At 37.8% G+C, this 18,875-nt stretch overlaps 1 protein-coding gene across 14 annotated transcripts in view; it reads left to right on the forward strand.

Annotated features, from left to right (window-relative positions):
• LOC109077475 (scribble planar cell polarity protein) overlaps window positions 1-18,875 on the forward strand; it is an 88,385-nt gene that overhangs the window by 30,799 nt on the left and 38,711 nt on the right. For 12 of the 14 annotated variants that reach the window (XM_042760544.1, XM_042760538.1, XM_042760548.1 and 9 more), the window contains exons 2-13: window positions 12,747-12,864; window positions 13,398-13,476; window positions 13,733-13,822; window positions 14,618-14,674; window positions 14,780-14,843; window positions 15,123-15,197; window positions 15,423-15,567; window positions 16,357-16,475; window positions 17,013-17,212; window positions 17,346-17,512; window positions 17,852-17,982; window positions 18,083-18,211. In XM_042760544.1, the coding sequence (XP_042616478.1) occupies window positions 12,747-12,864; window positions 13,398-13,476; window positions 13,733-13,822; window positions 14,618-14,674; window positions 14,780-14,843; window positions 15,123-15,197; window positions 15,423-15,567; window positions 16,357-16,475; window positions 17,013-17,212; window positions 17,346-17,512; window positions 17,852-17,982; window positions 18,083-18,211 (1,374 nt within the window). The remainder of the gene's footprint in view (window positions 1-12,746; window positions 12,865-13,397; window positions 13,477-13,732; window positions 13,823-14,617; window positions 14,675-14,779; window positions 14,844-15,122; window positions 15,198-15,422; window positions 15,568-16,356; window positions 16,476-17,012; window positions 17,213-17,345; window positions 17,513-17,851; window positions 17,983-18,082; window positions 18,212-18,875) is intronic. The other 2 variants (XM_042760539.1, XM_042760552.1) reach the window with 1 other exon arrangement.

Consider the following 18,875-nt stretch of genomic DNA (forward strand, 5'->3'; position numbering starts at 1 on the left):
ATTTAAACCATTGATTAGTCACAGAGGTTAATGATCTCTTTTTTTTATTGGTATTATTATTTTTTTTCCAACCAAAACATGCTTGATATGAAGAGCGAGACAAGCTGTTTATATTGGAGCAATATCTGCAGGACAGAAATGCTGTACTCTGCTGATCCAGACACTTGTGCAGTCCTGCCACGGGCCCCCTGTGGTACAATAGCACCAGTGACGGAGCTGCAGTCTGTGTGCCAGACTCGTTTGGTTCAGGACCATCTTTTTAGACAATTATCCTCTCATTAGAGGTAAAAATGGTCTTCAAACTTTGACTTTTTCTGATTTTTATTTTTAGTCAGTCAACATTCATTATTTAGAAGTAAGCATTCAAAGTTTATCCTGACCAACCCTAATTTTTGCGAGAAAATCTCTCTCTCCCTCTCTTTTGCTCACTTTCCCTTTCCCCAATTCCTGCTGTCCATCCTTCCTGACCTCATTTCTCATCCCTTCCCTTTTGTATCCCACATTATTGCCATCTTTTATCTTCTCTTTTTTTTAGGCTCGCCTCTCCCCTTTGCTTTAGGACAATAGAAAAGTCCTACACTCTGTTGGTGCCTTTAGTGGGAGGAGCTAAGTGTTCTTAGTTTTGATTGACAGCACTGTGTGCGACTTCAGAGGCTTTGTTCCAGTGCTAAGAGAAAAGAGGAGAGAAAAAGAGGGCAGGGGGTTCATTCATATGAAGGACCCTCAGTGTAATCCTCACATGTCAGAGGAGGAAAGGGGAAAACCTTCTCCTTTAATTTGACTTTGGTTTCAAAATGACACTTTTTGTAATGTTTTTGTTCCTATCTCACAAAGGGGAACTAGACATTTTGAGTTTAGACTTATAATGCTGATTTCCCCATTTCAGTGTTTGGTTTCATATATGCTTTCACCTTTCAGGTTTTTTGGCCGGGTTACCGATGCGGTCAGTACCACAATCACCCGTCTTCTCTTTATTCACAGCTGAAAAGAAGAACCATCCCAAAGCTTTGTTTGCCTGCTCCTCCCCCATCTTCACCCCCGTGTGCCTTCGTTTTTGTTTGAAGAGAAAGAGTGAGGCTGTGCGAGGGCCATTCTGGCCAAGTAGCGTTTTTGAAACTTCTGTTTTTAATACTGCATGAGCCATTAAGATGAGTAACTTGATTGATGACATTCTATTTTAATCTTATGTCTAATTTGTTAAAAACAGCTCTGTTAATGTTTCTAGCAACCCTCCACAATGCGACTAAAAAAAGAAAAACTGATTGACCAACAATGTCTCAAGCACCACCACCAGTCCTGAGTTCAGTTAAAATGACAAATTCATGTATTTTCATTTATACATGGTGTGTGTGTGTGTGTGTGTGTGTGTGTGTGTGTGTGTGTATATATTTATACATGGTGTGTGTGTGTATATATATATATATATATATATATATATATATATTCATATATATATATATATATATATTCATATATATATATATATATATATATATATATATATATATATATATATATATATATATATATATATATATAAATAAAATATATATAAATAAATATATATATATATATATATATATATATATATATATAAATATATATATATATATATATATTAATATATATATATATATATAAATATATATATATAAATATATATATATATATATATATATATATATATATATATATATAATATACACACACACACCATGTATAAATGAAAATGCATATTCATTATTCAATAATGCAAAATATTTTACTTTTTTATGGTCAAATTTCACAATTATTATTTGAAAATAGCCTATATAATTTACGTAATTCATGTAATTTGAAGTCGAATGTGAGATTATAACTACCCTTTAAGCACAATATAATGGCAATATAATAGGTATTGGTTAGTACATTTTTATATCCAGACTAATATATATATATATTAGTCTGGCGATTTAAAAAAAAAAAAAAAATTCTAGCCAATGCCGATTATATTGTTACCCTCAATGTCTGTGGTGGTTATGGCCCTGCTTTAAAGTCACAGAGACCAAGTATAGGTAACAGAGATGGTGTGATAGTGTGAGTGACATCTGTCAGTGTAGAACATAGTCTGGTCATGTCTGCAGTCTTTTTTCCAGGATGAAATAATGTTTAGTAATGTTGGGGACTGAAGGGTTGGCTGTAATAGTTTAATTGGAGAAAGTCATGGGGTAAGCAGTCACTTGACTAACACACAGGAGTCTCTGTTTTGACTTGGATGCCTGAGCCACCCCCCCCCCCCCACACACACACACCCACACACACCCACACACACACACACACACACACACACACACACACACACACCCCATACTACTCCTCTTTTCTCAGTCTCTATAAGCATGAGTGCCTTACTCTTAGAGAGCCCTTTAAGATATGTTAATTTAAGGTTTGATTTGGGCTTCAACTGTTGTGTTAATGCCACATAGACCAGGACAGTACAGGCTGTGACTTTTATATATATATATATATATATATATATATAATATTTTTTTTTTTTTTAAAGATTTATTTATGGGCTTTTTATGCCTTTATTGGAAAGGACAGTGTAGACTAGACAGGAAAGTGTTTTTTTGGTGAAGAGAGAGGGGAGCGGGATCGGCAAAGGACCACGAGCCGGGACTCGAACCCGGGTCGCCGTCAGCGCAGTTGCGCTATATATGTCGGCGCACTAAACGCAAGGCTATTGGTGCCGACGACTTTTATATATTTTTCTGATTATGGACATAATCACTGTGATCTTAAGCGGCTGTTAGCTGGGAGGATAGCTCCAATACTCCTTTTCTCATTTGGGCTCAATTTCCCTTGTGCTTTGAATGTGTATAAAGGTGCAGTGTACGTGTTCTGTGCCTCTAGTGGCACCTAGCAGAATTGCAAAATAATGACTTCTTTCAAAAAGGTTTTACAAACACTTCCCCTTCTGCCATTGGTCAGCCAAAATTGAAAGCCATTTAGACCCTAGATGGCACACAAGAGCTTGAAGAATTGCCTTCTTGTTTTAAATCAGCAGTGTGGGAAAGTTACGGGTTCTAGATGCACCCGTCGACCAGCTATAAATATGAGCCCTTTTTAAAGGTGCAGTGTGTAATTTTTAGCGGCATCTAGCGGTGAGTTTGCGAATTGCAACCAACGGCTCAGTCCCCCACTCACCCCTCCTTTTAGGGAGGTTACGGTGGCTGACACAGGTAAAGATGTCATTGGTAAAAACAGCAGAGAGCAATGAGATTTCTTTATAAAAGGAAATCAAGGAATTATATTTACTTAATTATTCAGGAAATGTTATTATGAATGTTAATGTACTTGTTCATCATTGTATCAGTGTTTTATTCGCAAGAACAACAAAGTTCAAAGTGAGTTTGTTCCGTTTAGGGCTACTGTAGAAACATGGTGGCGACTTCCATGTAAGGGGACCTCCGGCGTATGTAGATAGAAATTGCTCAATCTAAGGTAATAAAAACATAACGGTTCATTAAGAAAGGTCTTTATACACCTCTGAAAACATAGTTATGTATATTATATTGCATTTCTGTAAAAAGATCATTGTAATTGTTACACATTGCAACTTTAAGTTTTAATGTAGCCAATCTCTATTCCAGAATTGATCACAAGCTGTAAATGTAATTTGTGTGGAATTTTTAAAATTCGTAAAGAGGAGAAAATAGGCTACTGTACCAGGCAGATCAAGCTCACAAGTAGGCCTCTGAAGGTGGCTGATTTTTACCACCGCTGTGGTAATGGACCAACTACCGTCGGTGGCGCGGTGTTGATGCATATATAATTAATATTATATGTGTATATATATATGTATTTATTAATAAACGTGGAAGTTTATTTTGTGTGTTAAGTAATTTGTTTGTCTGTCTGCAAAACACTAAAATAATTATCAAAGAAATAATAAAGTTTAACAAGAAAGTAGCCTAAATAAGAAAGATAAATACACTCTGTCTGCTGGACACGAGCGGCGCGGCGCGCAAGAAATGGAAGAAAAATTAGTAGAAATTTGGCAGGAGCACCCGTGTCTGTTTGACGTTTCGTATTGCAAGCTTCTTGCGGGCTACCATTTTTAATAATAATCCCAGTCTCACGTGAAAACTCCGGTCTTGCACGCATGATATCACGTTGTTTCCTTGTCACATCTCGCATGGGTTTGGTTGTGAAACATAGTTACCATGCCAGACAGAGTTGTCGGCGATTCTTCCTATTGTAAAGTCATGCAGTGTGAAACCTTCTGTCGCCGATCCATTGTGCACTGTGAACACAGCAGTGACTGAATGCTGGCCAAGATAGTCATGCAATGTGAAAAGAACAGTGACCCGACTACTTTGAAAATCGTGCAGTCTAAACTCGGCTTAAGGTGTGAATATGATCCGACCCAACTGCAGAAAGCACTGCGCCTTTTGAGTTAACAGTCTGGAGAAGACGCATGAAAATGCGGATGTGTTCAGCAAGTTCAGTGAAAGGATGAAGGAGAGGGGATTTGAGCGGTCTCCCACAAATCACTTTGAGCAGTTTGTTCCCCATAGAAGTACATTATAAGGAAACATAACATGGTTTAATGTACCTTAACAATGACCGGGAAAAACCAAAATTCTGTCAGATTTTACTTATAATTAACACCATTTTGCATCCATGTTAAGTTGTTTCCATATAATGGACACCTGTGGGGGAGAAAGTTATATTAACTTAATATTAACGTAACAAGATATTATTCACTTCATACGCTGAATAAGAGCTCGTTCTTATAACAGTAGCAAGTGATTATTATAAGTAAAATTTGACAGATGTTTGGTTTTCCCCAGTCATTGTTAAGGTAGGCTACGTTAAACCACGTTAAGCTGTTTCCTTATAATGGACTAATATGGGGGAGAAACCACTTAACGTGATATTATTTACTTTATCTGTGGAATAAGGGCTCATTCTCTTGACGGTAGTTAGTGTTTATTACAAGTAAGGTTTGACAGAAATTTGTTTTCCCTGGTCAGTGTTTAGGTACATTAAGCGTTTTAGAATGTCCTCACTTGCCAAAGCCTGCCATTGCTTTCCTATGCGCGTTTTTTTTTTTTTTTTATATATATACCTAATCCGTCTTCTGCGCAGTGCCATGGTCAGTATGCCATGGTAGGCGCACATAAGAGCATGCTCTCTCCACCGGAACAGTCTTGCAGCACTTCTTCGTCTTCGCAAAATCCTTGTTACAACCTCATATAGATGACATTGTCTCATCTGATGTTCATAAGTGTCTTCATATTGCATTTGTAGCTATTAACAGATAATCAGTAAAATAATAACAATTGCACTACGAAAAATCTCCATGATTAGCCTGTTTTTTGAACTTCCTGATTTTCCCTGCTTGAGAATTTCTGTCCAATGAATGGATGACCTTAGCACACGTGTGGTTTTGTTTACAATTTTTGGTTCATTTGCAAAAAGGGCAGTGTGAAAGAAAACTGCACCAAACAAAAAAAAAATCAACATTGTATTTGGTCCGGACCAAAGCAAGTGAACTAGCGGACTTTCCTGGTGTGAATACACCCTAAGCTTCACCAAACCTGACCAGACAGCCGTTTTGCGATCACGGAAACTTGAAGACACTTGCACAAACGTGGATGGGTGACATGAATGGAGATGGCTCCAGATCGGCGATGTAGTGTTTGGTTTCCCAACAAGGTCCATCGCCCAATACTAAATCAATTTGCTGAATGCATAAACTGTATTTTACTGCGCTCAAACCTGCCAATCTAAAGGAAACGCTGTGTATGGCGTTTGAGGTAATTTGTAAATTACTATAGACTGAAAGTCTAAATAAAAAAAATTGGAACTATTACTGTTATTACACTTGTATACAAAACAAGTGTGCATAGAGGGCGTTGCGTGCACTACCGCCAGTGACGGCCACCGTCACAGCCCTACTCACAAGCTCACTTTTGCTGCTGGAATTATAGGAATATAAATTTGTGGTGGTTTATTTTGAATGCATCTCTGAGAGGATCTTTTGTGTACCATTACATCCCTAATGCATTTATTTATTAAACATTGGTGTCATTTATAATTTTGCTGTTGCCCGCATTTATAGACACTCTTATTTTTTCCACAGTTAAAATGACAATCTACTTTGTATAGTGAATTATCATGACTTTTAAAAACATTTAAGCCCACTCACTTTACAAACATGCAAATACATTTTATAAACCCAGATTATATGTAGGATCTCCAGCATTGTCAGAATGCCTGTAACTGTCAGTGTTGTGTGTGTTCTGCTATCTGTAACTAGCAGCTTCAAACGATCAGTGCGGTTGACAAGTCAGTCTGGATTAAAGGTGTCATATGATACGATTTAAATTTTTCCTTTCTCTTTGGAGTGTTGCAAGCTCTTGGTGCATAAAGAAGATCTGTTAAATTGCAAAGACTAAAGTCTCAAACCCAAAGAGATATTCTTTATAAAAGTCGAGACTCTGCCACGCCCCCCTAAAACAGCTCATTCAAACATGCCCCCACGGCTTACGTCACTATGTGGAAATATTTGCGTAATGCTGCCCAAATGTTCACACAAAGAAAGAAGGCGTGGTTTCCGTAACCGCAGATGGTGTTGAAGCAGCCATGTCAGGGAGATGCTGTGTGTTTCTAGGTGAATATGGAAATATGACTTTGCTACGACAATCCTCTGAATCAGCTACTGTATGTATGTTTTGTTATTAGTTTAAGTATTTGCGATTGACTGTTCAAATGCGGAGTTTTGCGCTTTGTGTGTGTGTGTGAGAGACAGACAGACAGACACACATAGGAGCTTCATCACTGTGTCTGTCACGCGACTCTGTTCCCATTTCGGACTTGAACTGATGGTAAAACTAAGGACATTATTAACGGTCTTTACATTTATTTTGAAAGATGAAGCTTGTGATTATGGAAAGGGGCATTACATTTTCGACGAGTGCTTGCGGTGTTCGGCCAATCACAATGCACTGGGTCAGTTTGTCAATCAGAGCAGACTGCGCTTGTCAGAAGGAGGGACTTTGTAGAAAACAACATGTTTGAGAGATGCGGGGCATAGAGGACTAGACTTGTGCCGGTATTCGGTAATGCGATATATCGCGGTAATGAATATGCACGATATTGTTATCGTGGGCACTTCCAAATACCGAGAATAATTATATATTACAAATTATTCAGAATTTGAAATGCATTTTAAGAATACTTTTCCCATCAACTGGTCAAAATGCACAACACCGTTGTATGCTGCTTTAAAGACGCATGTGAACCCTGATGTAAACAGGCACGCACGAGAAGCACATGGAGGAACACGTGAGAGATGCGCTGAATGAAATCACATTCACTCTCTGACAGCAGATGGCGCTAAACTGCAGAAAATGCAGCCCTTACCCTGGAAAACCCATAAATAAAAACAGCTGCTACTTTCTAAACATTTAAATAATATAAAATAATATTTATATATTTCCATAATTTTTTTTTCCATTTTAATCTGGACTACAACATGTCCTAGATATTGTTTGAAAGTGTTTTGATTCTTTATTGTTCATTAACACTTTACATTAGGGCTTCATTAGTTACAAACTGCCAATGAAAAATTCTTCTGAACATTCATTAATCTTAAGTATTCCAATATTTAATAACACATTGTTAAAATCGAAAGTTGCAACTTTATTTAATGAGCTAACATGAGCTAAGACTTGTATTTTTTAACAAAGATTAGTAACTTCTGTAGCAAATGTAGCTATAGCTCATTGTGAATGTTAATACATTAACTAAGGTTAACTAATGAGGTCTTATTGTAAAGTGATACCTAAGGGTCTTTAAAGTTCTTTTGCACTTTAATCTGTGTAAAATTTTTAACTTTAAATATATTTTTGTATTGCTTTATTGTATTTAAATGTTCAGTTATGTTTGTTATAAGAAAAAAAGTTATTTAACCTGTTATACTGTATTATGACCACTTTTTTAAAACTTAATTTCAATACCGTGATAATACTGCATACCGTGACACAACATTATCAATTAATCGCAACAGGAAAATTTGATACCGGCATATCCCTATAGAGGACCTACAATAATGTACAGTATTTGAAAAATAATGTGTTACTCCAAATACACAAAATAATGATCTTTAAAAAAAGCATCATATGAACCCTTTAAAGGCACTCAAACTCACTGCAGGGTGATGACAACTAAAATTTGTATGGAATGAATAGATGCTGAACGTCTTTGTTAGTCACCTGCTGTCCAGAGGGACACAGGACTGAGTATCCTTCAGAAATGTTTGATACTGATATCTTGACTTCGATTCCAGAACGATACTTTTTAAGATACTAATTTTATGAAATGTGTTTTAACAAGATTACATTACACATTACCTCAAAAAACTTTTTGGTTCTATTTTTTCAGCTTATTGAAATTTTTACAGACTCAGAGACTGATCTCATGAACCACTGCACGAAGGAACAAAATGTAACCAACACAATAAATCATTGCAAATAGTTTTAATAAAGTTCAAAAAGTTTCCAGCTTCCACATCTTTTAAGTTATGTGCGTTAGAGACAATCATCATTTCTATTCATTTTCCACTGATTTACTGATGATCATTAGCTTCTTCTAGCACTCTGTTTTCTCTTCCACGATTGCTGTTCTGACTCAGAGGAAGATCGTTCGCTACTCATATGTTCATCATATTACGCGTTCATAACCCGCCCTGTCTCTGATTACTAACGTCCATTACACTTCCGCGTTCAGTTCTGTACATAAGAAACCCAGGAAACATTTCCACACATGAAAAATGAAGCTATTGTGCGATTATGACATGATTTGTAAGCTATGTGATTTTCATGAGATTCTGCCTATTTTCATAACAATACAGTGTGTTTACATGAGAAAAGCTAAGCGGGTGTAGCGATTAGCTTGATATAGAAGGCTACAAGTAGCATATTTCAGCAACACTCGATGGTGAAAGTGTGTTTTGAGTAAAAGCAAATTTTATAAATTGATTTATGTACCATGATGCTACAATGTGCATGAATGGTCACTTAACAGGCATTTTCAGTTGTGTAGTGTGGACAGAGATCTTTTCTGAAATGCAATGGAAATGCCAGTATGGACGAGGATCATTTTTATTTTATAACACCGTTTTAAAATGAAATATCACTAGTGCAAACGTAGCCTTGCATCTTTGGGGGTCAGATGCTTACACACTACAGCCTCATGTGTGACCCACGTCTCTGGGAGTTTTTCCTGGATGCCTCACCAGAGCCAATCACCAGCACTTGATTTAGGCACATCAAGCATGCTGCACACTTACTGGCTCACTGACGTTGACTAGATTAACCCCATAGGTATCGAAATTTGGTGCTCGACGACAAGACATTTTTCCATACCCGATGGTATCGAGGCAATTCGGTCGGTACCTAAAAAGTAACAAACTCTCGATACCCAGCCCTAGAGGGACATGAGACATGTCTGACCACCAAGTCTGTTTACACGCATGGGAAGCAGATGGATTATTGGACAATGAAAAGAGGTCTTTTTGAGTGTGTGAGTGTGTGAGATTGGAAACTATATGGTCTTGGGCTTGCCTGGCATCTGGCCGCAGTGATGAATGGGGCGCTTTGTGTGTGTTTATAATCAGGTCTTCATTAGAGAGCCATCTCCCCCCCAATGGACTTCATGGCTCCCACTCAGGACGGCCTGAGTTGCAGTCGACAGTCAGACACCTGTCAGCGATGCTCTCCCCCTCGCCTGCCGTGTTGATAAATGAAAGAAGTTAGTGCTAGTATGTGTTTTGTTGGCCTCTGTGTGAGGGCATCTCAGCATTTTCTCCTAACGTTTAAGGTGCCACGAGTAGTTCAACCATGTGTCATCGCACCACTTGTTTTCAATTATTTCAGTCCTGTATGCAGCAGCTGAGTTTATTACTTGATGTGTATGTGTATTTTAGTCTCATTTCTAACAAAGCTCACATTTCCCATCGCTTAGTCATGTGATACGTGTCAGCTGCCACCATGGTGGTGGCAACAGAGCCTTCAGCTGCCCACAGTGAACCTCGGAGGTGAACGATAGAGGACTGTTTTCTCTCAGATGATAGAAGAGATGTTCACCAGTGGCATTCTGTCCATATAGGCAAAGCTGCGAATGCTTTGAAGACCCAGGCCATTTTAGAGAATGAGGTTGTGGGCTTATTAATAATGATTATAAGTTGTTCCCTTGTCGTTTCAGATGTAACTTAAAGCTTTATAAAATGTTTGGAATAAGTAAAAAACTATTTATTTACCAAACAACGGTAATTTTCTCTAAATCTGTGCCAGTTGCAAAAGCTTCCAGGTAAGCAGGTTCACAGCAGCTTTGGCGCCTGCACTCTATTGCTGTGACTCGTCAGGATTGTTACGCATTCTCATTGGTTTGCTGGCATGCAGGTGATTTTAAGCTGTCAGTGAAGCACTCGCTGCCAGATCTCAACTGCCGAAAATCACATTGTGTTTGATTCAAATGGTGGGGGGAAAAAAGGTTCTAGCTGTATATTTTGATCCTGTTGTTGGAGTAGTCTCACCGGGGTGAGAGATTTTACTGTGGTGGGGGAGATCGGGGGATCTTAGCATTCAGCATGTCCGGTTAAAAAGGTCACTGCTCACAGCTGACGTTTACATTAGCAAACTAATGCTTTCTTTGTTTAACATCATAGGAAGTGTCATTCTTTCAAGTGAGCATCTTATAGCAGTGTTTCTCAACCTTTTGGACTGAGGCAAAGCAGGCACCCCATTGTCCATGTCAGTATTCAGTGGCTCTTCCACATGTAGGCTCATAGGTTTCCTCTGGAATATCTGCTGCTGTGACAGAATTTTGTTTTATTTTTTAATAACATTAATTTAGAGAAACTGTGAGCGTCCATAGATTGAAGAGTAAAATAATTGAAATGTAAAATAGAGTTTCAGGATTCTAAATGTTTTAAGAGCTGATTATTATTATACAGGATTCCTCTTTTTTTTTTCCATGACTTTTCCAGTCATTCACGATTTGCATAAAGATGTAAAAAAAAAAAAAAACATTTCACCTGATTTTTTTTGTATTAGTATATACTATTATAATTTTTTTATTATAATTTTTCCTTAGCATTTTAAATTGGCTTTTATTTTTATATTTTCACTTTTCATTCTGATTTGTAGTAATTTGTGCATTTGCCTTTCATATTCTTTTTTATATTGCTATTTAGATTTATTAATTGATGTTTAAGTTATAGTTTTAGTTCAGTTTAAGTCATTTATTTCCAGTTTGTAATTTTAGCGCTTTAGCTTTCACTTAAGTTAGTTGTAGTATGAAGCCAGCTAGTTTAAGTTTTCATTTAAGCTTTATTTCATTTAACAAAATTTTATATCATATAAGTCATCTTGAGGCTCCCTAGGAAGTCTGCTGAGACCCCCTTGCAGGCCCCACTGCCTGATAGGGAGGTGGTAACTGTTGTTTGGTTTATTCAAGCTTTGAGTTACATTTCCCACAGTCATGTGCTGTTCTCATCCTTTTTCTTATTTTACATCTTATCTTTTTACAAAGGGTTTCTGTGTTTTGGCCTTGTTTACCAGTGTAGCAGAATTTATTTTCAGACTCACAACACACACACACACACACACACACACACACACACACATCCTGCAGTATCAGACTTATTCTTGGCAGTACATAGTAAACCCTCTGTTGGTGCTGTTCAGCCCAGCATAAAAAGAGGAGAGGGCACGACGGGCCACAGCAGCAGGAATGTACTTAATTTGACCAACTAACAAGCGAGCTCTTGATGGAGTAGCATGGCATGCAAAAACAGACACACACACACATTTGCCTTCACTTTATATGATTGTTAGTTGTTTAGAGAAGTGTGTGTGGATGAGCTTTTGTCAGGTATTTGAACTGTGGTCATTAGTTTCTAATCTGGCTCCTTGAAGTAACATGCAAATGCAAGTAGTATTGCTAATTTGAATTTCATTTGCCTTCTCTATTTTTGGCAGGCTGTTATTTGCAATTGCAGCATAGCAGTGATTGTATTACCTGGTTTGTTGTAAATCTGTCAGTGCAACCATGCAGTGTCTAGTGGTGCTTTGACCTATCTGTGTTTCTCATTGTCACCCGCCACTCTTATTTCTACAGATCAGTCAGATATAATGTCATTATGCAAAAAAGTCAAATACCAGTTGACCTGTAATATTTTTTTTCTTTTATAAGCCATAACCAATAAATGGTGACATGAGCTCCTAAAAGGGAAGCACAATTCAAGAGAGAGTGCTCCTTATCAGGATGATCATCCAATAATGAAAATTAACTAATCATTTATTCACACTCATGTTGTTTCACACCTGTATGGCTTGCTTGCTTTTATGGAACATAAAAAGATAATTTGTGGAAAACTTCAGAGTTTTCTATAATTTGGTCACGAAAATGGTTCTTCAAAAATATTTTTTTTGTTCTGCAGAAAAAAGAAAGCCACACAGGTTTTGGATACAAGTGGGTAAATAAATAATGACAATTTTTTTTTCTTCACCATGATCTATCGCTGTTGCTAAAATGGGCAGAAACAAATAAGTATCCAATATAAGGAGATTGCAATAACTTTACCAACATCACCAAAATATGAGGCCTATCTATATTGTGCCTCCCTTGATGCAGTAGTCTGTCCAGTATGTAACTGCGTTTTGTCTAATTCTTACTCTTCCTTTCTCTTTCAGCCTTTCTTCAGACTGCACAATTTGCGAAAGCTGGGCCTCAGTGACAATGAGATTCAAAAATTACCACCCGAAATTGCCAACTTCACACAGCTGGTGGAGATGGACATCTCCAGAAATGGTTTGTATAACTGTCTCTTAAATGTGCCCTGCTGCTGAAAAATAAAGCTGCTTTTAAACTGCACCCATCTAGAGATATTTACACACACTTTCCTACACATCCTGTATGGCAGTTGAAAGTTTCTTTACACAGTGCATTGGAATGTTTTCTTTGAGCCATGTCTGTTTAAGAAGTGTACATCAATTTCAACACCCAGTTGTCTTCTCATGTGCCTCACACAGCCCAAGGCACATTCACTGTTAGTCTCAGGATTGATTATGGGAATGCTGAACATGTTCTGTATTTAGACTATGCAGCGTTTTATTCTGCAACCCAGCAAATGAAGTGACTCTCACTGGGTCCTGAATGTGTGGCTCGGAACCCATATAACTTACAGAAAACTCTCACCACAGTCAAATCACCCTCTCCTCCCGTTCCTCCAGGGCAGGCCATCTGGTAGCCATTATTAAAAAGCCTGAAAAACTGCTCATTTTGTCGTGACACTCCTCCAGTATATCTTGCTGACTGTGCCTTTCTTTCTGTTTCTCTCTCAGATATTTCTGAGATTCCCGAAAACATTAAATTCTGTCAGGCCTTGGAGATTGCAGACTTCAGCGGAAACCCCTTGTCCAGGTTAGTGGGTTGGAAGAACACCCAAATCCCCCAAAGCTCTGCCTCATACCAAATGACGCTTTCTTGATTATGAAAGCTGTAGAAAGGGAGAAGAAAGACTGACACTAAAAAGGGTTTACAAATGATTTGTTAAAATGCTTTAATTTTATTTTTATAGCAGGTAAGAATGTTACAGACCCTTTGTTTGGGTCAGTCAGTGCAGTCAGTACCTTTTCCATTGTGCGTCTCAGTTTCCTTTTGTCTCTGTGGGTCTCAGGTTGCCTGATGGCTTCACACAGCTCAGAGGACTGGCTCACCTATCACTCAATGACGTGTCGCTGCAGTCTCTACCCAATGACATTGGAAAGTAAGTCTATATGAACACGTTCTATTCCGGGGGGTTTGTTTTTGATTAGTTTTTTTTTTTTTATAAAAAATGTGTAAAAAATGGTCCCTCCCACAAGAAAATGTATTATGTAAAAATGAAATGTTTTTTACATGTTTTCATTGTCGCAATGAAATGGATGTAGCCACAGGTCTTCTCTTCTGTATTGTGATGTACATGCGAGTGTAAAAGATTATCAAAAAGAAAAAAACTGAAGGACGGTGACATTGTTTTGTCTATCAGTTGTCCAAGAGAATGCCATCGATTTCATTTTCGACAGTTTGATTACAAGGTCAAACTTTTGAAGAAGCTATGCATGGATAAGTCTGTAACGTGCTTTCAGAAAATAGGTAGAGTTGATATTTATTTCAAGTTGAGTTTAAAATTATAGATATAAAAAGCAAGCATCATAATATGTGTCTGTTATGTCAATCATTTATATGATACTATATGCGTGTTAATGTAGTATAGCCTCAAAAAGCAGCCCTTAATTGTATGCAACATGCAATCAAAGTTGTGGATAAAAGCAATGTGTATCAAAGTGTATCATATTATTTTAGAATATCTAAATGTATTTTTATCATTTTCTGTGCCTTTTGTAATTATCACACAAAGCAGGCATCCCATTCACATACAGATGCACACACACACTGCCTCTTTCCATTTCACACACACACACACATTGACTTTGGCCACTGTTGATGTTGAGCCCCTTGCTCTTCCAAACTGAGCGACACAATCACCGTCTTGGCTCTTTTTCTTTTTTTCTCCTCTCAGCTTGTCAAACCTGGTGACTCTAGAGCTGAGGGAGAATCTACTGAAATCTTTGCCCTCGTGAGTATTTTCCCATCAAACTGCAGTTATTAGATCCACAGTGTTCATGTTTTTTACACCGTAGAAAAATGGATGCAAATAACATTAAATGTGAAATCTGTCTAGCTCTCTTTCCTTCCTGGTTAAACTGGAACAGCTGGATCTGGGAAGCAATGTACTGGAAGTTTTGGTAAGAACTGAAGCAGACATTTTTTTGGTCCTGAGAATAATTTAGATGTTTTAGTTATTAGATTATGCACACACATGCATGCCATGTTTTCAGGTTTATTTAGGGCTTGTTATTTTTGTTTGCCCCAGTGGGCATCATTCATCATCATTTCCTTTACTGAACCAACACCTGAGCACTTGCTGATTCATTTATCATTTAATATTGTTTATGCCTTATGTCATATTTCTCTTTTTCCATATCCTGTCTTTAAGCTGCTTTCTTTTTATTTCTTCTGTTCAGCCTGACACACTTGGGGCACTGCCCAATCTTCGTGAGCTTTGGTTGGACAGAAACCAGCTCTCCTTACTACCTCCTGTGAGTACAGACAGCTTCTGATTGGCTCATTATCTTACTGGTCATCTGTCTTGATTGTTTTAAATATCTAGTTCAAATTTATGCAGATGTTGTCCTTTTCAGATATTGTTTACCTTCAGCACTGAATGCATGTGCCATGTGCCTGTTCTGGTGATACCTGGAGTGGAAACTAGAGTGCCTTCATTCCCTTTCAGCTGACTGAAAGTTGACCTCTGTGTTTAACAGGAGCTGGGGAACCTGCGGCAGCTGGTTTGCTTGGACGTGTCAGAGAACCGTCTATCAGAGCTTCCCACAGAGATCAGTGGCCTTATCGCCCTCACAGACCTGCTGCTCTCCGAGAACCACCTGGAAGTCTTGCCAGACAGCATTGGTGAAACACTATATCCCTCTTACAAACCTCAAGAAATATGAGATTATTCCTGCTTTTGGGTAGAGACATGGCTGTTACAATAAACATGTTGACCTGCCTTCACCGTAAACTCTGAATCATCTTAATGAAAATTAGGTGCTGCCCGGTCTAAAATCAATCAGCACAATGCTCACCAAAATGGTCACACTTGCATTCAGTCTGACACCTTATTTGCTCACAGGGTGTAAGTATTTAGTTAGTTACACATGTGATTTAACATGCACTGGCTGTTCCTGTTATATTACAAACTTTACAATTTTCTCTGACTTCTAGTCTTGTGATCAGCCAGAGGGAAATTTGGAATCCTGTTTTCAAAGTTTCGATCGGGTTACAACAAAATATGTTCAAATATTTGGTTTCTTTCAGGACAGCAGGACACACCTTAATGTAATGTAATCTTCAATCTAATGTAAAATTGTCCAAATTAGAACATAAACCATTATGGTCATAGTCAATGTTTAAAATTTGAGTTTATTCTGATCCACTGAGAAATGTTTTTATTGATTAGAAAATCACAACACTGCCCCCTAGTGTCAGGAGACTAAGGGCATCCTATTGCTGCACTGTCATAACAGGCTTAAAGTTAATGTTTTTTTTATTTCAGCTACTATCACTTATGTACACGGTGTATTTCATATCAAAATCATGTTTCTGTCCTTATTCAGTGTTCATCTTGAAACCATTTTAATATGACTACAGTTGTTTTTGTATTTGTCTCAAGGCATCCATGAAATTTGTTTTTCTCAACAGGCTCACTTAAGAAGTTGTCCATTCTGAAAGTCAACCAGAACCGCTTAGTGCATCTCACAGACTCTATTGGCGAGTGTGAGAACCTGACAGAGCTTATATTGACTGAGAACCTTCTCCAGGTGCACAACTTGCACCACCTGATCTCTGTTATGACTGTTTACTACACTTTCTTTAATTCAATGGTTTTGGGTCATCACATTATTTTTTTATGTAATGCTTCCATATTATTATACTAGTTTTTATTCATTATTTATTTATTTATTTATTTATTTTTTTGGTGTATGGTACAGTAGTGGGAATTATTTGTCAACAGGTTAACTATACATTTACATTGTGTTTGTAAGTTTGTTTAAAGCAGTGGTTCCCAACACTGCACGTTTTTGGTGTCTCTCTTAATCTGACACACACATTTGAGGTCTTGGAGTCTTCACTAATGAGATGAATCAGGTGTGTTTGAATAGGGAGGCATCTAAAATGTGCAGTGTTGGGGGTTCTCCAGGACCAGGATTGGGAAACACTGGTTTAAAGGATGCTTTCATCTGAAATGACTTGCAAATGAGTAAAAATGGAACTGCATTACCACATTTCAAGAGAAAAGCAGACGTGTCAGAGCAGAGCCCATTGTGAAAATTTCCTTATGCTGTTTTCTCTTTCAGTCCCTCCCTTACTCACTTGGAAAGCTGAAGAATTTGACCAACTTGAATGTGGACCGAAACCGCTTGAGCAGCGTGCCAGCAGAACTGGGAGGTTGTGTCAGCCTGAACGTGCTCTCCCTCAGAGATAACCATTTGGGAAAACTACCTGTTGAGCTCGCCAATGCAACAGAATTACATGTGCTGGACGTGGCAGGCAACAGGTGAAAATGCATTCTGCAGAGAAAAACATGTTAAAGTCTCTATATCGAAGGTTTTGGGTGTAGGCTGGTCAGAGTGACCATAAGAATTGGGAACTGCTGTGTTTTTTTATGCACTGAAGTTTCTCCATCCCAGGTTGCAGAATTTACCTTTCGCATTGGCCAATCTGAACCTGAAGGCCATGTGGCTGGCAGAGAACCAGTCTCAACCCATGCTGAAGTTCCAGACAGAGGATGATGAGCAGACTGGGGAAAAAGTTCTCACCTGCTACCTGCTGCCTCAGCAACCCTCATCGAGCCTTGGTAAGACACTCAGCCGTCCTTGTGAATGGAGCTGTCATGTTATTGTCAAGTCATCCCAAAGCAGCTTTGCATAGCCAGACTTTTGACCAAGTGTCTACCCCACATTGCAACTTCTTCTGGCTTAGTGAAAAGTACAAGTAAATACAGATTATTTTACAGGTTGAATGCTTGTGAATGTTTTTTGTTTGTTTGTTTGATTGTTTGTAAAAGTCTATTTAAAGTCCCTACAAAAAGGACTGTTGCTTGTCAATGCCTCTACTGTCTGGTGCTGAGACTGCTCCCATATTGAATCCAGGACGCACATCATATTGCAATATTATTATATAATATACTTTGCAGAGAATCTACTGGACAGGAGTGTCAATGAAACCTGGCCCACAGACACTAATTTGAACAGGGTATCGGTCATTCAGTTCAAGGATGACTCTAAACGCGGAGAGGAAGATGAGGAGACTGCGGCAGAGAGGAGGGTGAGCGTGGAAATGCGTACAGGATGTTTATGATTTCTGAACAACAGTTTACATGAAAATTTGTGCATGTGCTAACACTTTTTCTGTATATGTGAACCAGCAGGGTCTTCAGAGGAGAGCCACACCGCATCCCAGTGAGTTAAAGGTGATGAAGAATGTCATTGAAGCCAGAAGAAATGAGGCTTATACAGCCAAGCCAGATGAGGATCTGGAGTCCCCGGACTCTGAGGTAAATTCAGACAAAGGCACAATTGTTTTATTTTTTGCTTTTTGTTTTAGTTTCCATCATTTTGAATGGAAATAAATGCATGGTATGGTGCACTCACAGTAAACTGTATTTTCAATACAATTTACAGTTTATAACGAATGCCAGTACAGTTTATTTGACACATTTTTCATTATTCTTCTCTATACTTCTACATTTGAAGAATTTTTTGTTGAGTATGGGGAACAAAAATATGTTTATAGTATTTATAAATATTGTGAATTATAATTAGGTGCAACTTACTAAATACAGTAATTTATATATTTATTTTATATATTATTGTATTCACATAATTATTTTACAAGGAGATCTGTCAAGATTCTAGACATGATTAAATATATTGCTGTCCACACATATTGAAGACAAAACAGGTTTATGCCTCTTTTAAGATAATACTGGCTTTTTTATAAAAAACACATTATATTTGAAAAAATACATTTCAGTTGCTTCACCTTATCATTCACGTGAGACTATTGTTAATTTTGTCTTAGTCCTGTGTCAAATGTACTTTTTAGTTATTATCATATTTAGTCAACCTTTTCCTGTTTTTATTTAGTCAAGTTTTAGTCGACTAAATGTCTGAGCATTTTAATCTAGTTTTAATCAATTAAATCTTAGTCACAGTTTC

The sequence above is a fragment of the Cyprinus carpio genome, chromosome A7 (genome assembly GCF_018340385.1).
Source record: "Cyprinus carpio isolate SPL01 chromosome A7, ASM1834038v1, whole genome shotgun sequence".
Lineage (NCBI taxonomy): Eukaryota > Metazoa > Chordata > Actinopteri > Cypriniformes > Cyprinidae > Cyprinus > Cyprinus carpio.